This window comes from Apiotrichum porosum (genome assembly GCF_003942205.1).
Source record: "Apiotrichum porosum strain DSM 27194 chromosome Unknown scaffold_7, whole genome shotgun sequence".
NCBI classification, from domain to species: Eukaryota; Fungi; Basidiomycota; class Tremellomycetes; order Trichosporonales; family Trichosporonaceae; genus Apiotrichum; species Apiotrichum porosum.
This window is the reverse complement of record NW_021167114.1, coordinates 870419-885230: the sequence shown is the minus strand read 5'-3', so window position 1 is coordinate 885230 and position 14812 is coordinate 870419. Positions and strand designations below refer to the sequence as shown.

At 59.4% G+C, this 14812-nt stretch overlaps 8 protein-coding genes across 8 annotated transcripts; 6 read left to right on the top strand and 2 right to left on the bottom strand.

The window, feature by feature from the left end:
* Nucleotides 1-164: 164 nt before the first annotated feature.
* Nucleotides 165-2609, top strand: EHS24_008641 (uncharacterized protein; the record flags this gene model as incomplete). Its single annotated transcript, XM_028623949.1, has 10 exons — nt 165-207; nt 261-371; nt 458-798; nt 845-933; nt 971-1080; nt 1127-1221; nt 1260-1315; nt 1356-1590; nt 1629-2480; nt 2526-2609. 10 exons carry the CDS (start codon nt 165-167, stop codon nt 2607-2609), a joined length of 2016 nt encoding a protein of 671 aa, XP_028475923.1.
* Nucleotides 2610-2934: 325 nt separating this feature from the next.
* EHS24_008640 (uncharacterized protein) lies at nt 2935-4110 on the top strand (the record flags this gene model as incomplete). Its single annotated transcript, XM_028623948.1, has 4 exons — nt 2935-3045; nt 3119-3227; nt 3265-3364; nt 3447-4110. The coding sequence occupies 4 exons, from the start codon at nt 2935-2937 to the stop codon at nt 4108-4110; spliced, it is 984 nt and encodes a 327-aa protein (XP_028475922.1).
* Nucleotides 4111-4434: 324 nt separating this feature from the next.
* Nucleotides 4435-5599, top strand: EHS24_008639 (uncharacterized protein; the record flags this gene model as incomplete). The annotated part of the gene is made up of 4 exons (XM_028623947.1): nt 4435-4512; nt 4558-4669; nt 4705-4795; nt 4852-5599. 4 exons carry the CDS (start codon nt 4435-4437, stop codon nt 5597-5599), a joined length of 1029 nt encoding a protein of 342 aa, XP_028475921.1.
* Nucleotides 5600-5656: 57 nt separating this feature from the next.
* On the bottom strand, nt 5657-8272 carry EHS24_008638 (uncharacterized protein; the record flags this gene model as incomplete). The annotated part of the gene is made up of 5 exons (XM_028623946.1): nt 5657-6948; nt 6997-7155; nt 7196-7699; nt 7737-7945; nt 7995-8272. 5 exons carry the CDS (start codon nt 8270-8272, stop codon nt 5657-5659), a joined length of 2442 nt encoding a protein of 813 aa, XP_028475920.1.
* An 835-nt stretch (nt 8273-9107) lies between these two features.
* On the top strand, nt 9108-10959 carry EHS24_008637 (uncharacterized protein; the record flags this gene model as incomplete). The annotated part of the gene is made up of 4 exons (XM_028623945.1): nt 9108-9712; nt 9768-9824; nt 9863-9934; nt 9993-10959. 4 exons carry the CDS (start codon nt 9108-9110, stop codon nt 10957-10959), a joined length of 1701 nt encoding a protein of 566 aa, XP_028475919.1.
* Nucleotides 10960-11308: 349 nt separating this feature from the next.
* On the top strand, nt 11309-11837 carry EHS24_008636 (uncharacterized protein; the record flags this gene model as incomplete). Its single annotated transcript, XM_028623944.1, has 4 exons — nt 11309-11347; nt 11437-11607; nt 11704-11712; nt 11769-11837. 4 exons carry the CDS (start codon nt 11309-11311, stop codon nt 11835-11837), a joined length of 288 nt encoding a protein of 95 aa, XP_028475918.1.
* Nucleotides 11838-12029: 192 nt separating this feature from the next.
* Nucleotides 12030-13981, bottom strand: EHS24_008635 (uncharacterized protein; the record flags this gene model as incomplete). Its single annotated transcript, XM_028623943.1, has 4 exons — nt 12030-12616; nt 12667-13218; nt 13274-13362; nt 13413-13981. The coding sequence occupies 4 exons, from the start codon at nt 13979-13981 to the stop codon at nt 12030-12032; spliced, it is 1797 nt and encodes a 598-aa protein (XP_028475917.1).
* Nucleotides 13982-14406: 425 nt separating this feature from the next.
* EHS24_008634 (uncharacterized protein) lies at nt 14407-14656 on the top strand (the record flags this gene model as incomplete). Its single annotated transcript, XM_028623942.1, has 2 exons — nt 14407-14613; nt 14651-14656. The coding sequence occupies 2 exons, from the start codon at nt 14407-14409 to the stop codon at nt 14654-14656; spliced, it is 213 nt and encodes a 70-aa protein (XP_028475916.1).
* Nucleotides 14657-14812: the final 156 nt, after the last annotated feature.

The window sequence follows — 14812 nt, the reverse complement described above, 5'->3', positions numbered from 1 at the left end:
ATGCTGCGCCGTCGCCACCACCAGCGGATCTCACTCGTCTCCACCAAAGTGACACGTTCACAAGCCACCTTTGTACAAACCACCACGCTCTGCCGACCCACAACAGCAGAAGCACACCTACATCGTTACCAGCTTTACCACTAGCCCCAGAGGCACACAGCACGATGGCTGAGGCCAATTTCTCGGCCGCTCTCGCGACATGGAAGGGTCAGTTGCTTGACGACCCCAACTCCCAAGGCCCCGCAGCTGACATCCGGCAGAGATCAACCTCTCCGAGCTCCAAAAGTCGCTCGACAAGACAGCTCTCGAGCTCGTGGAGAACCAAAAGGAGAACATGGTTGGGCGTAAGAAGCTTGCCGAACAGACCAGAGGTATGTGCTGCACCGCCCATCGGCGACCGACCACTCCCCACTTCCATGTCGTCATATCGCCTGCCGGTGCTCACACGCGTCTCCAGAGTTCAAGAAGCAGCCCGACGATGCGGAAAAGTTTGGTGCCATCAAGGTGCTGCTCAAGGCGTACCAGGGCGAGATTGACAGCCTTACGCGTCGCTCCAAGATGAGCGAGACGTCATTCCTCAACGTCTACAAGCTCATGTCGGACGCTCCCGACCCGTACCCGCTCCTGGACGCCGCGGTTGACCAGACCGTCAAGATCGCAGAGGCACGGGTGCTGCAGTCCGAGGTTGCGCGTCTGCGCGAGGAGAACGCCGAGCTCAAGAAACAGGTTGCTGAGGGCTCGGCCGTGGAGGACAAGCGCAAGAAGGCCGAGGGCCGCGTGGAGCAGCTGGAAGCCAAGGTGGGTCCTGGCTCCGTTTCCGTGGTGGACATGACTGACGACACAGATGGACGACCTCATCCAAGACCGTGTGACTCAGAAAGAGAACGAGCTGAATGCCGAGTATGACGAACGGATGCGCAACTACGAGGAGCGGTGGGTACCGGTGCCAGACGGGGTTCTGACCCACCAGCGAAAAGGACCTCCAGCGCCAGGTGCAGACTCTCAAGGACCAGCTCCGCGACTTGCACACCTCGAACGAGAGCACTCAGGCCAAGCTCCTCGACGCCAGCCAGCGCCAGGGTTAGTTATCGGGCTACTGTCGATGAACTATGGCTGACTCTTGCAGAACAGGACGTTTCGGCCAAGCTCTCCGAGCTCGACCTCGTCGTTGCCGACCTCAACCGCGCCAACGAGCGTGTCGCGTCGGTTGAGCGCCGTAACGTGAGTTGGTCTTGGCACCCAAATGCTGACCCTTGCAGGAGTTGCTGCGCGCCGAGATTGAGACTGTGCGCAGTGGTTCGCAGCAGGCTGAGAAGTGAGTGTCAACCGTACACCGCATGTCGCTGACAACCCAGGGTCAAGGCGCTCGAGGACCAGGTGACGGAGCTCGAGCTCGAGGCTTCTCGTCTTCTCCGTGCCCTCGACCAGGTCAAGGAAACCAAGGCCGAGACGGAGCGCGCTGAGAACAAGCGTGCTGAAGATGCCGCTCGCGAGTCCGCCAACCAGGCTGCCGAGATTGATAGCCTCCGCACAAAGGTCAAGCAGTTCTCGGACTACGATGAGATCAAGCGCGAGCTGGAGATTATGAAGGTGGGTGGCGATGGCCGTTTACATCACTGACCCGCCAGTATGTCGAGTTCTCGGGTGCCGACCTCGACAACGAGGACGAGGACATCCAGCTGCCCAACCCCAACGCCGACGTTGCCAACAAGCAGCTTGGCCGCTCGCTCGAGAACCTCCTGGTCTCCAAGAACCGCCGACTCCTCGAGGACCTGACCAAGCTGCGCGTCGCGCACGAGGAGCTTAACACCTTGCACAACAAGACGGAAGAGGGTGGCGAGACAACGCGTGCCGAGGTCGAGCGCCTGCGGACGCTCAATGAGAGGCTGGAGAACGACCTTATGAGCCTGAACAAGGGCGATGGCGACAAGAGCGAGCGTAGCGCCGGCCTCGCTGGACTGGACATTGGCGGGAAGGGGAAGAGTGGCCGCACATCACCTGCTCCCGGCGGCGACGCGTCCATTCTCCCCATTGTCACTTCGCAGCGTGACCGCTTCCGCCAGCGTAATGCCGAGTTGGAAGAGGAGCTGCGGCGACAGTTTGAGACCATCTCGGACCTGCGCACCGAGATCAAGTCGCTGCAAGCCGACAACCTCAAGCTGTACGAAAAGGTCCGCTACATGCAGAGCTACCGCGACGGCGGTGGTTCGACTGTCAACATCTCCACTCCCGGCACGAGCACGCCAGGCGGCTCTGCGTACATGCTCAACGGCGCGTTGAGGAGTCGCGAGGAGGACATGGGCAAGTACAAGGACAAGTACGACGAGAGCCTCAACCCGTTCGAGGCGTTCAAGGGACGCGAGGCGCAGCGTGCAATCCAGGCCCTCAACCCGCTTGAGCGCGCCGTGTTCAGCCTTACGCGCGCTGTCATTGGCAACAAGCGCTCGCGTAGCCTGTTCATCCTCTACGCCGGATCCTTGGTAAGCTCGTTATCCCCGATCCGTGGTACCAGCTAACGTCCGCAGCATTTGCTTGTTCTGTTTGTGCTGTGGAACACGATGGCAGCGAGCGACAGTGCGAAGAGCGTACCTATTCCTCCGCCGCATTAGGAGGAGGATTGTCTTGAGACCTGTCTGTATGCATCAGCTGAGATACTTTTTTCTTTCTTTCTTTTTGGCGACGATGGCGGCCGGTCATGATCTGATGAGAGCGGATGAGACGAGCTGATCGAGCTAACGGTGTTGACGCGGATCACTCAGCGCCCTCGGCCTGCCAGTCGCCTCAGCCATCAGTCCAGTCCAGTCCAGTCCCCCACCCCCCACGGCCATCCCTCGGCGGTCAGCGTCTTTGCGTTTGTTTCTTCCATCACCTCTTCTTCATTCTTAACTCCTCTTCACAGACACCACACTCCCTCCTCACCCCAGCTCTTCCACCATGGACGGCCACTCCCACCCTTGCCACAGCCACGGAGACAGCACGCCTGGCAGTACAACCTATCCCCCCGAGGACTTTGTCTTCACGCACATCTTCGACCCTCTCGCCCACGTGAGTCTTCACACCCTCTTCACTCTGCGTCGTTTCGCCTCCATGTCCGATCACAGTGTCGCTGACCATCCAGCAAGCCCTTCGCCCCGTGCTCACTCGCGCGGTGATTGGCGAGGACCGTGACTGCATGGACATTCTCACTTCGTTTTGCTCGAGGGAGATGCAGGCCGTTATCGTCGAGGGTGGGTTGAAATAACTCGTGTCCTTGTTAACCCTCAGACCACCCTTGCTCGTGCTGTGACAAGTCGGGCAAGGTGTGCATTGCCGCCGCCAAGGTTGTCAAGACCTGGCCCAGAGCCAACTGGGCCTTTGCCACTCGGTGAGTTTGCCACCCTCGGGCCAAAATCGAGGCAGCCCTGTGGCCTGTGGCCTGTGGAGTGTACAGAATGTTGACGCCTCAGCTGCATCGAGTGCGCGCTCAACCACAAGTTCTGCGACCTCCCCCTCCGCACGCGCACCCTCACGTGCACGTGTGGATGGATGATTCCCGACGCTGATCGCTCGTCTCTCGAGCGCCGCTCGGACCTCAACAGGTTCTACGCGAAGCAGCTTGGCCTCCCCTTTGAGAAGCGTGCCAAGGGCAAGGTGTTCGGCTGCCTCATCAAGAAGCTCACCATGTACAACGACTGGTTCCTCCAGGTAGGTTGTCCTTCTCCAACTCACCTAACAAAACAGCACGCCGAGATGGGCTACGAGATGCGTCTCAAAGAGCTCTACCCAGCCATGTTCGCCCTTGGCCGCGCCGACCTCATCCGCGACGACGGCCGCTGGATCCTCCCCTTCCGTACCGACTGGCAGCCCTGCCCTTGCTACCCCGCCTCGCCCTGCTGCGACCATGAGCACAGGGACTGGTACGATGACAACGAAAGCGACATTGAGACCATTCCTCACATGGACCGCCCTTCGACTCCCGTCATTGAGATAACCGACAAGGGTTTGTGGGATGCGCTTGTCTGCACCATGTCCGAGCGTACTACCCGCCGTTACGCCAGTAACAACAAGAACGACGACGGCGAGCCCACTCCTGGCAGCGGTGGCGGTACCGCTCGTATCGTCACCCTCTGAACCAGCAGTCACCCCCAGTCACTCCGCTTCCCGCACGTCCTGTTCACAAGTACCATTCACAAGCCTCCGGTCACCAGTTTCACCAGCCACATTCACAGGTCCTGTTCACAAGTTTACATACGAGTCCAGTTGGTTCATGCAGCATAAGACATTTAGTTCGACAGGGGCGAGGCTGGGACGCTGACCTAAGGCCTGCCCATTGCTGACGTTGTGTGTGTCTGGATGGAAGCTTCCATGGCCATTATCCACACAATCCCATGCCCCCCTCTTCCCATACTCGCCACTTTCCGCTCACTGACTCAATCAATCACTCACTCACTTACCATGTCGCTTGATGACCCCCCAGCCTTCCGCTCCGTGAACGCCTCCCTCGAACACCCCGACTTGGCGCATGAACTCAGAGTGAGCTGTGGTCTTTCGCAAACTCAAAAGCTCATTGGAATACAGGCAGCTGTTGAAGGCACGACACTCTCCACACAGGCAGACACCCCAAGCCTCCTCGCCCTCTTGACCAAACTCACTGACGGCTCGTGCGCTGCCAAGCTTGGCCAGGTCAAAGGTAAGCTACGATCTCTAGGCCATAGCTGACAGAAGCCGACGACGCGTGTGCCTCCTGCCGCCGGACGAGTGTCGACTGCCGTGCTGCCGTCGTTGTCACAGACACGGGCATCACCGTCGTCACCGAGTGAGTTGCCAGCTAGCGTACTCTCCGTATGGTCCTAGCTGACCTCTCCTTCCCAGCTGCATCCAGTGCATCGCCACCAGCCAGCCATGCGACCTACGCCTCATGGACGTACCAGCACAGCCGTCATCCTCGACCGAAGTGGTTCTCGGTACGCCTCGCATCACGCCCGACAGGGACACGACCACGCTCGAGGACGATGATGCGGACATGTCGGAATGTGCAGGCTCTGTCACGAGCGAAACACCGCGCACTGTCACGATCAAGATTGAGACTGTGTCTACACCTCAGGACAAGCATACTGGCAGTGAGGAAGCAAGCCCGAACATCAAGAGCCCAATCGTCAAGAGCCCGAGCAACGAGAGCCTGAGCAACTACAATACGCCTGCAGATACGACGACGGTCACTTGTCGTCCACTTTCACCTGTACGCAACACTCCCGCCGCTCTTACAACTGTGGCTGCTGGAGCCGCTGCGGTCGACACTGGGGCGGCAGGAGCCGGCACCGAGGCGCATCAAGTGAGAACATCGCTCATCACCTCGTGGCGCTTCAACGTGGCATTCTATGGCCGCATGGCCGTCCGCTATCACGACAAGGAGTGGGCCAAGCGCGCCGAGGCGTGGCACTGGGACTTTGTGGTGCCGGCGACAAAGGTGAGGGTCGACGTCAGCTGTGCACGCATCACGAGAGCTGACTCTCGGGCCCAGGGCAAGGAAGTGGGACGTGCAGCGCGCGAGAAGCGGAAGAGGACTCGTAAGCTCGTCGGGCTCAAGTGGCGGGGACTGAAGCAGGGTGGATGCATGTGAGACCGTGTGCGACGCGTCCCCGACAAAGTTATGCATATAGCAGTCAATGTCCAGTGTTCATTGTCCGGTCGCGTTAGTGGCCGACGTCCCGAACCCCTCCGCAACGGGCTTTCCAGTCCGGGGATCAATCATGGCGAGGAAGCCATAGCTCCACAGCTGGACAGCATCGCCCTCGGTGCCCTCGGGGGAGAGTGCGCCGAGGTCGCCGACGGTAAACGTGCCCGTGGCATTGGCGAACACGGGCGACCAGACTTCAGTGTACAGCTCGGAGGCGGAGCCCTCGATCGAGGCCCAGAGACGGGCCTGTGCTTGCTCGAGGGCCGAGGTGAGAGTGGTGTCTGCGCACCACGCGGGGTTGGTGGCGTTGGCTGACGAGTTGGAGGCCACAAGCTGGGTGGAAGGCGAGAGACCGCAGAGACCCAGCTGCTTGCTGATACCCTCGGCCATCAGGCCCTGCTGCCAGCTCCAGGACACGGCGCCATGGTAGGCAAGGTTGCTAAACGTGTCGATGGCGGTCCGGTTGTTGTCGTACGCGGCGTTGGCGACGACCATGCCCACATTGGTGAGCAGACCGCGCGGGTAGGGCTGGAGTGCCTGGACGACAGCCCACATGAGGGAGGGGGACAGGTCCACGCCATACAGGAGAGCAAAGCCCAGGTCTGAGTGCAGGACTTCCACTGCCGATCCGTTGGCGAGGAGCGAGAGCGCGTAAAAGGTCGATGAGTTTGAGCCCAGGCCGATGGTCTGGGACGGGTCGGACCAGCCGAGAGCAGTGGCGTTTGTGGAGCCGTTCAGGCTGCCGCCGCCGTACAGCTGCGAGGTGGAGAGGTTGGCTACGGTGACGTAGTTGTCAAGCGAAGCGGCGGCCACATCGGGTGCGATGGTGACAGCGAACATGTCGCACGCCTTGGCCTCCCAAACCTGTGCGGCGGACGAGGCATTGGCATAAGTCGACGGGATGTGACCATCGGCCGCGAGCTGGCCGATAGCCCTAAGAGCAGCCGGGACAAGCGCGCAGTTAACATCAAACGCGTAATGACCCCATCCCAAACCCGCGTTTGAGTCACGCCAGTCACCGACCGGGTAGGAGCGGAGATCGACGAGGTTGGCGACGGACGGGTTGGCAGTGAATGCGGCCGAGAGGTTGAGGACGTGGTTGATGTTGGCTTCGAGAAGCTCGATGAAGGTGCCCGGAACAAGAGTCGAGTTGCGCTGCAGGAACGAGCTTGCGCGGTCTGGGTGTTGCTGGAAGTAGTCGGCAAGGGTGGGCAGGAGGAGGAAGTCGGTGTCAACCATGCTGTAAGCGTAAGAGGCCTCGTTGCCCGACGCGTAGAGGCCCGCATTGCCGTCTGAGGTGAGGTCAGCCTGTGTGTGCTAGGTCTATGGGCGGCACTTACTGACAAACGACGCATAGTCGCCAATGGTCTCCTCGTGGCACAGCTCGCCACTGGTCGCGTTGGTACGCTGGATCACGGCGGCAAGGATTGCCTCAGAGGCCTCGGGAGAGAAGACGGAGATGAGGAGCCGGAGAGCAAGGAGAGTGTCACGTCCGAAGTCTGTTGTCAGCTCTGAAGAAGAGATCGTGTTCCAGCTCACAGGTAAGGAATCGCCAACCACCGGCAAGCGATTCGGACTCGTAAGAGAGGAAAGCGAGCTGCTCCGTGATGGTACCGGCACTGGTCCGGATAGCGTTCAGGACCAAGTCCAAGTTGGAGCTCGTAGTGGCTGTCCCGCCCGTGCTGTTGGTTGTAGGAAGGAAGAGCGAGTCAGCGCTGAGACCCTCAAGAGGGACATGGGTGGTAGCTGGAGTGGTGCCGGTAAAGTTGAAAATAGAGGTGAACGAAACAGTGGCGTTTTGAGAAGAGTCATTGCGCTTGATTATGATCTCGGGTGGGATGGTGACATTCTCATTGGGGGTGACAGTGATGGCACAGTTGTCGATGGCGGAGAATGAGAAGTACTGCACGGTAGTGCCGTTGATCCAGTGACGGACAAGGGTGACACTGCTGTCATTGTATGGACCAAGGGTGTAGTTGAAGATCGAGTGGAAGACGGTGCCACCCGACTCGACATAGTCGCGGAGAGTACGGACACCCCCGACTGAAGTAAGCTCGTGACCCCGCCACCTCAAACTTACTCAGAGTAACACCAAACGTCGCATCACCGTTAAGCGACAGCTGACCAGTGATACCACTTTGGTTGAATTCTTGGCGGACGCTGGTAACCGTCGCAGCATTAAGTTCTGCCCCCAAGGTTTGGTTATCCGCAGGAACAAAATAGACGAGGGCACCCGTGTTACCGTTCGGGAAAGCTGTGATAAACCGGACGGGCTTTGAGGCAGTTGTGCTGGAGTGACCGTTAGATGGGACACAGCGAGGAAGATGCCTGCACTCACTCTGAGACGACAATCTGTGCCGCAGTAATGTCGTCGCGGTAGACATAGTTGTTGTATCCAGCAAAGTTGATCGGTCCAAAGTTGAGAGCTGAAGAGCTGTTGGCCGCGGTGGATGGGGTGGTTGAGGGACCGGTTGCCGATGGTGAAGACTCGACTGAAGCCGCAACTGCATACCCAGGAGGGTTACCGCCATTTCCAAAGGGAGCGTTGTCGTGTACTTTCCAAGCGGACGCTATGCCCGCATATGTGGCCAGAGCAAGTAGGACTGCAGCGACCATGGCTGGTAGACTTGTCAGATGTCTTGTGAGGTTGGGGCTTTGCTCTTCAGCAACGTCTCGCTTTTGAACCATTGAAGGTGTCGCCGATGACGACAAGGGCCGTGACCGCGTGGTACCGCTACGGGAAACCTCCTTCTTCTCCATGGGAAAACGGAAGCGTCAGCTGCGCACGCTGATGTCGTTAGTGGATGAGATCGAAGGTGGATGACACCAAAGTGTACGTTCGTTTAGGTGCCTGGTGACGTGTGGAGATGCAAGATGGTTTCGGTGACTAGTTCGGTGCGCAGGACCATCGGAGGCCACCGAGATGGCGGGGTGGGCAGCCCACTGAGGACTCCCCACGTCCGCCGAGGACCCTAGGTGACACAGTGCCTTGTGGAGGGTGGGGGGAGAATGTATTTTGAGTGACCCCCCACTAGAAGACAGGTTGGGCGACAAGAAGTCTGCGCAAAAGCTCTCCAGCTCCCCGGTCCTGCCATGTTGTTTTGTGTTTTGTTGCATCCAAACGCAAACTGGCCACACGCCCAACATGGAACGACGAGGGCGATGACGTAACGGGCCGGTGCCTGCCCTCATTTAAAATACTCCCGCTAATCTCTATTAACGGGGTTGGGGAACTTTTGTAATGGCATTCAAACCAGATCCAATTTGAGGGGCCTACGCATCTCCTCTCTCGGCCGTCTCTGCCGTTGTTCCATCACACCCCCCCTCTGTCTCACTCAACTCCACCACCTCAATCAACACTCATCTTTTTACCCACTCCGTTGCTCTTCAATCACCCCTCTCATATGGCCAGGTAGCCCACCACTTGTAACCCCCGCAGCCAAACACATACATGGCGCCGGACGCCAACTACCACGACACTACAGAATCTCACTGCCGCCAGCGGCGCCCGAGTGCAACCATCATGCTAGTGCCGGACCTTGCCTCGCCTGACCCGGCCGACGTCGACGGGGCCACCCCCCTGTCAGACTTCGGCACACCTTCGTCGCCGACAAGCAGCACCAGGTCGTCTCACCACCGACTCCCGCTGCACTACGCACATTCTCACCACCTTGCCAACCAGCCGAAGCCCCGCCAGTATCAACGTCGCTCGTACGCACACTCTCACCACCTACACAACCAGACATCGCCAAGCCTTGGCGCGCACCCGTGTGAGGCATCGCCTCCAAACACCTTTGCTCGTCCCCCTGCCACTTCCATCTCAAATTCATCAGCGTATGCCATGTCGCGTCACGACTCGGACATGTCGTCTGCCGCAGAGGAAGGCGCGGCTGGGCCAGTACCCACCGAGGGCACTGCGCTGATTGCCGAAAACGACAAGGGCAACTGGTACCACGGTCCCCTGTTTATGACGGCTGTGAAGTTGGGCATACTGTTTGTGTGCTTTAGCGGCCTCTTGCTTGGGACACTCTACTTTGGCATGCCCAACGTTGCAGAGTGAGTGGCGTGTTGTGTTTGTCCCACAGATAATGGGGCTGAACTGACAATTCAGTGAGGACCGTCCCGCGCTCAAGATTCCGCACAGCTTTGCAGAACTCCAGGCTCTCAAGTGGGTTGGTCAATCCATTCCTGTGCTAACCTTCACAGTGAACTGCTGCACAAGTACAAGGGCCTGTACCCCTGGCGTCTGTGTTTGTGTGGATTCGTGGCTTACCTCTAGTGAGTGACTCGCGTGACCATCCAGGACGGAGCTCCTCGGCTAACCTTTCCGCAAAAGTGTGCAAGCCTTCACTCTTCCGGGATCAATGTACATTTCGATCCTGTTTGGAGCGGCCTTTGGCATCGTTCCAGGCCTGATCCTCTCCTGCTTGGGCGACTCGTGCGGCTCGATTCTCTGCTACACCCTGTCGGCGATTCTCGCACCGCCACTCCTCGAGTTGCCCTTTTACCGCAGGAAACTCGAGTCGTGGCGCAAGAAGATCATGGGCGACCCAGACAAGGGCGAGGAGGTCGGCTGGGACAGTGTGTTTACGGTCCTCGTCGTCCTGCGCATCATGCCCCTGCCCCCACACTGGATGGCAAACTTTGTCGCTCCCCACCTCGGCATCGGCATGGGAATGTTCTGGCTCACATGTTTCATTGGCATTGCCCCCGTGTCTGTTATCCACGTCACCATCGGTTCGTCGCTCGATCAAATGTCCTCGGCCGAGGACTTTCACATTCTCTCGGTCCGCAACGTTCTTGGACTCGGCGCTGTCATTGTTGCTGTCCTCATTCCTGTCGGACTCAAGCGTGTCTTCCGCAAGGACCTCGGCGAGTTTGCGGACGAGGAAGAGGAGACAGCGCTCGTCGAGGGCCTCGACAACCTGGAGGACATTCCGGCTCCCATTCCTGTCGAATTCGATGAGCATGGCCTTCCGAGGAGGTATCAGGCTGTCGATTCTGGCGTGCTTCTCGCCGGCCCATCGGAGGGAGACCCGGCGTTCGACCTCGAGCCCGAGACACGTCCGCCGAGGAGCCAGGGCAAGAGCCGCGGCGTCCACATTATTGCCAGCATTGAAGAAGCAGACTCGGATGGCCCAGCCTACGAACTCGGCCACACTGCTGGCAACGTTGGCCCGTCAAATGGAAAGACCCGCTCAGGCTTCCGGCCGCTTACCGGTTACGGCGCCATCGAGCCCGTGGCGTCTGGAGAACAGCATGCAGGCCCGTCAACTCGCTGGTGGCGCTTTGCTGGCAACTAGACAGCTGCTGGCAGGAGAGATCCCTATCTACTGTATAATACTCCTATCCCCTCACTATCACTATCTACAATTGCTTGTACAGCAACAAACAGCATGTATGGTTTGCGCTTTGAGAGACACCATGGATCAATTTTCAGGGCTGCGTTGCCTTGCCGCCGGGATGATGGGATGATGGCGCCGTTGCCACCCTCCGAGTGCGCGCGTGCCCAGGGCTGCTGTGACGTTTGGATGCCGTTGGCCGTTGGTAACCGCTCCCCCCATCCCCCCATTCTCCCCATCATATTCCTGGAGACTGGATTGCTGAATTGCTCCTCCAACCTCTCCACAAGCCTACAAACAGCATCCAAACATGGTCTACACCATCGTCGTCCACCTCCAGTCCAAGCCCGTGAGCTACACTCCCCCCAACTGCCCCCCACCCCCTAGCCGTCAACGCCCACTCTCCCACCAGTGGGGGCACGCGACTGACACTCGCAGGACACCGTCGACAAGCTCAAGGCCAAGCTCATCGAGGCCGCGGGCGTTTACCGCAAGGACAAGGAGACGCTCGACTGGCACGTCATGCAGGACCCCAAGGACGCGACCAAGTTTTGCATTGTCGAGCGGTACTTGAATGAGGACTCGCAGCAGTACCACTTGGGCAACCCTGTGAGTGGAGTGGAGTCGAGTCTACTCTCAAGGAACAGTAGCAGGCGTCGCTCTCGCGAGCAAATGGCAGACAATGATAAATGGCTGACGGCACAGTACTGGAAGGTGCGAACGCGTGGGACGGACGTGCGAGCAGGCTGGATAAGATACTGATGTTGCAGACCTTCGACCCGTACGTCATCCCCCTCCTTGCCGGCCCCATGGACCTCACCCGCTGGGAGGAGATGTAAGAAACCCACGTTTACGAGGAAAGCAAAAGTCTATGTGTGATGAATGCCATGCATACTGGCCAACAACAACAGTTCCCGTCCAGATATCTGCTGCTGCCCCCGCTCTCTCTCTCTCTCTCGCGTCCTGTCTCCTCTGTCGACTGTCCGTCGTCGAATGTAGCTGCTGCCTGCCGCCCTCGTCGCTCTCGTTGCTCAGAACTTGAACTTCTCCGCCTTCTCCTTGCCCTTCTTGTCGTCTTTACGCGCGCGCTTTTTGGTCTCGCCGAGAATGACGTCGTCAAACTCGGACCTGTCGGCATGCTGGCCAGGGACGTGGACGCGGGACGTCTTCTCGCTCGCCTCCTTGTACTTTGCCTTGAGCGTGGACGCGTCCTCGTCGCCGTCAAGCGAGACATCGACGTCGCCAGACTTGCGCTTGGTGCCCCTGTCCTCGCCGAGCAAGGGTGCGTGCGCTGCCGAAACGTCGTATCCTGTCGAACTGCCCATGAAGCCCTTGACGGTCGTCTGGCGCTCGGGAATGACAGTGTACAGCTCGCGAGGACCAGAGGGACCTTCGTCCGTGTCGTCGCGCTGCATACGCTTTCGCAGCTCGATAAAGTCGGGTGTCTCCAGGCCGCCGGGGACAGTCGAGGTGACCGAGTTGTAGCCGCTTGGTGTGGCGAGACCCGATGGCGTCTCGAGGCCGTCTGCTGGTGCTCGCACAGGCTCGCCATCCTCGTCCTCGTCCTCTTCCTCTTCCTCGTCCTCTTCCTCCTCTTCCTCCTCCTCGTCGGACTCTTCTGAAGAAAATTGTCAGTTGGGTGTGCCAAGACAACATGCTCAAACTCACCAGCCTCGATAATCTCAATGTCTCCCCAGCGCGAGCGGTCGACGGCGTTCTGGTTGGCAATCTCGGCACCCTGGACCACACCAAACACATCGCCGTACAGGGGACGGTTAAAGTCGTCCATCGGAGGCTTACCCCAGCCTCCTGGGTGGAAGCCCCACTGAGCGCCCGTGGGGATGGGTGCGTTGAGACCGGGAATACGCAGGTTGGGGTAGCTGGGAGGAGGGCCGAAACGCTGCATGGCAATGAGCCATGGGGGAGGAGCCAGTGGGGGGATGGACAGAGCCTCGATGAGGTCCTCTGACAGCTCTCCGGGCTTCTTTGTCCTCAGGTCGGTCTCGGCCTCCTTGCCCTCGTAGTATGCCTCGCCAAACTTGCTCATCTTGGGCTTTTCTTGATACCTAAAGAAGGCGTCGTGGAGCTTTTGGTAGTCGATATCGATCTTGCCCATCTTGGGCTGCACGCGCTCACGCGTCTTTTGCGACAGGCTCTGCGCCTGCTCCTTGGCCTTGACCGCATCACGCTGCTCTCCGATACCAGTGTCCGCAATCCAGGCTGTAGGAAGTTAGCACAGATACAGTCTCCATACGCAAGGTGGCACGGCACTCACGAGGAAGGTTATACGCCATCTTCTCCATACCACGACGGCCAGAGAGGTAGTCGCGCTTTGCGTTCCAGTGGCCTGGAACAGGGACGGTGCTGGATATTGGTCAGTTGCAAGCTTGGACGTCGGAACCAGAACAACTCACTTGCGATACGCCTTGAGCGTCACCAACAACCTGGGGTCACGCGCGTCGGCGTCAAACCACTCCACAACCTCTGGCCGGTCGACATGCTGCTTGAGCTCCGACACGCTGAGCTTGGCAGCTTGTCTCCTCTCGCGACGGGTCATGCCTGCGTCTGCCATGGCACGCTGCTGAGCGCGCTGGACCGTCTCCTCGTCCTCGTCCTCGTCGTCCGAGTAGTACACCTGGCCCTTGGCGGGTCCGTCATCGACTGTCGGCAACCCATCTGCCGACTCGTTGAAGTGCTTGAACACGTCCGAGAAGGCCGCGAATGCCGGGTTGGACGCATCGGGTGTCGCAGGTGCGTCGGCGAGGAACGACTCGACAGTCATGGTCGACACTGCGGATGCCGAGGACGCGACCGACTCTGCCTCGCTCTCGGCGCCAGACTCTGACGGAGTCTCGGGAGCGGCGCGCTTGGCCTTGGCCTTGAGACGCTTGAGGGCGCCGCGCGACTTGGCTGCCGATGACTTGACGCCGCCAGAGTGACCATTGGCTTCTGTGTGGCCGTTTGCTGCCACTGGAGCCGGCATGGTTGGTTGTTGTTTGTGTGGTGTGGTTGTCTAGGGGTTGGTTGTTATTTGTGTGATGGTGGCCGCAAGCAGTAGCATAATGAGCCTCGAGCCAACCATCCAGCGGCATTTGCGGGATTATTTTTGGGTGGCGGATAATAAGCCGCATGCGGGCGCCTGGCCCCCTGTTTGCCACCCAACGTTGGGTTTAATATGGCCGTGTGTGGTCTTCTCGCTCTTGTTCGCACCCACCCCTTTGTCTCATCCACCTTTCCATCAACCCCCTTCATCGACTGCTCCAGCAACCCCCTCTCCATCAACCCACCTACACCGTCCTCTGCCTTGCCCAGGAGCCAGGCTGGGACTGCCCCCTCCTCGCACACCCCCTTCCTCACATCTCGCCGCATCACACACTCCCCTCTCCCTCAACTCTCCTTCATCCAACCATGGCCACCTACCAGCAGTCCGGCGGTGGCTCGGGCTCTGGCTCGACTATCGGTCGCGGAGCCTCGCGAGCCTTGAGCTCGGCACTCCGCAGCGCTGCCCGGAGCACCGACAGCGGCGAGTCGATGGACCTGGATGGTGGACTCGGGAGGGCAGGCAGGGGCGGCCACAGGCGCACCGGTGCCCGGTCAGCCGGCCCCCTTGACCAGGTAAGTTGATCTCTCTTTACATCTGAGTGGATTCTAGGTATAATCCGCGGTGCTCGCCTGAAGGAGGACAACTTTTGCTGTTCTCTCGGCGGCAGCAGCGGCGGCGGCGGCGGCGGCGGTGCGAGTCGACCCCAACGTCGAATATTCCAGAGGGTGCAATACCCCTCTCGGCCACCCTTTTACCTGCGCGTGGTAGTAA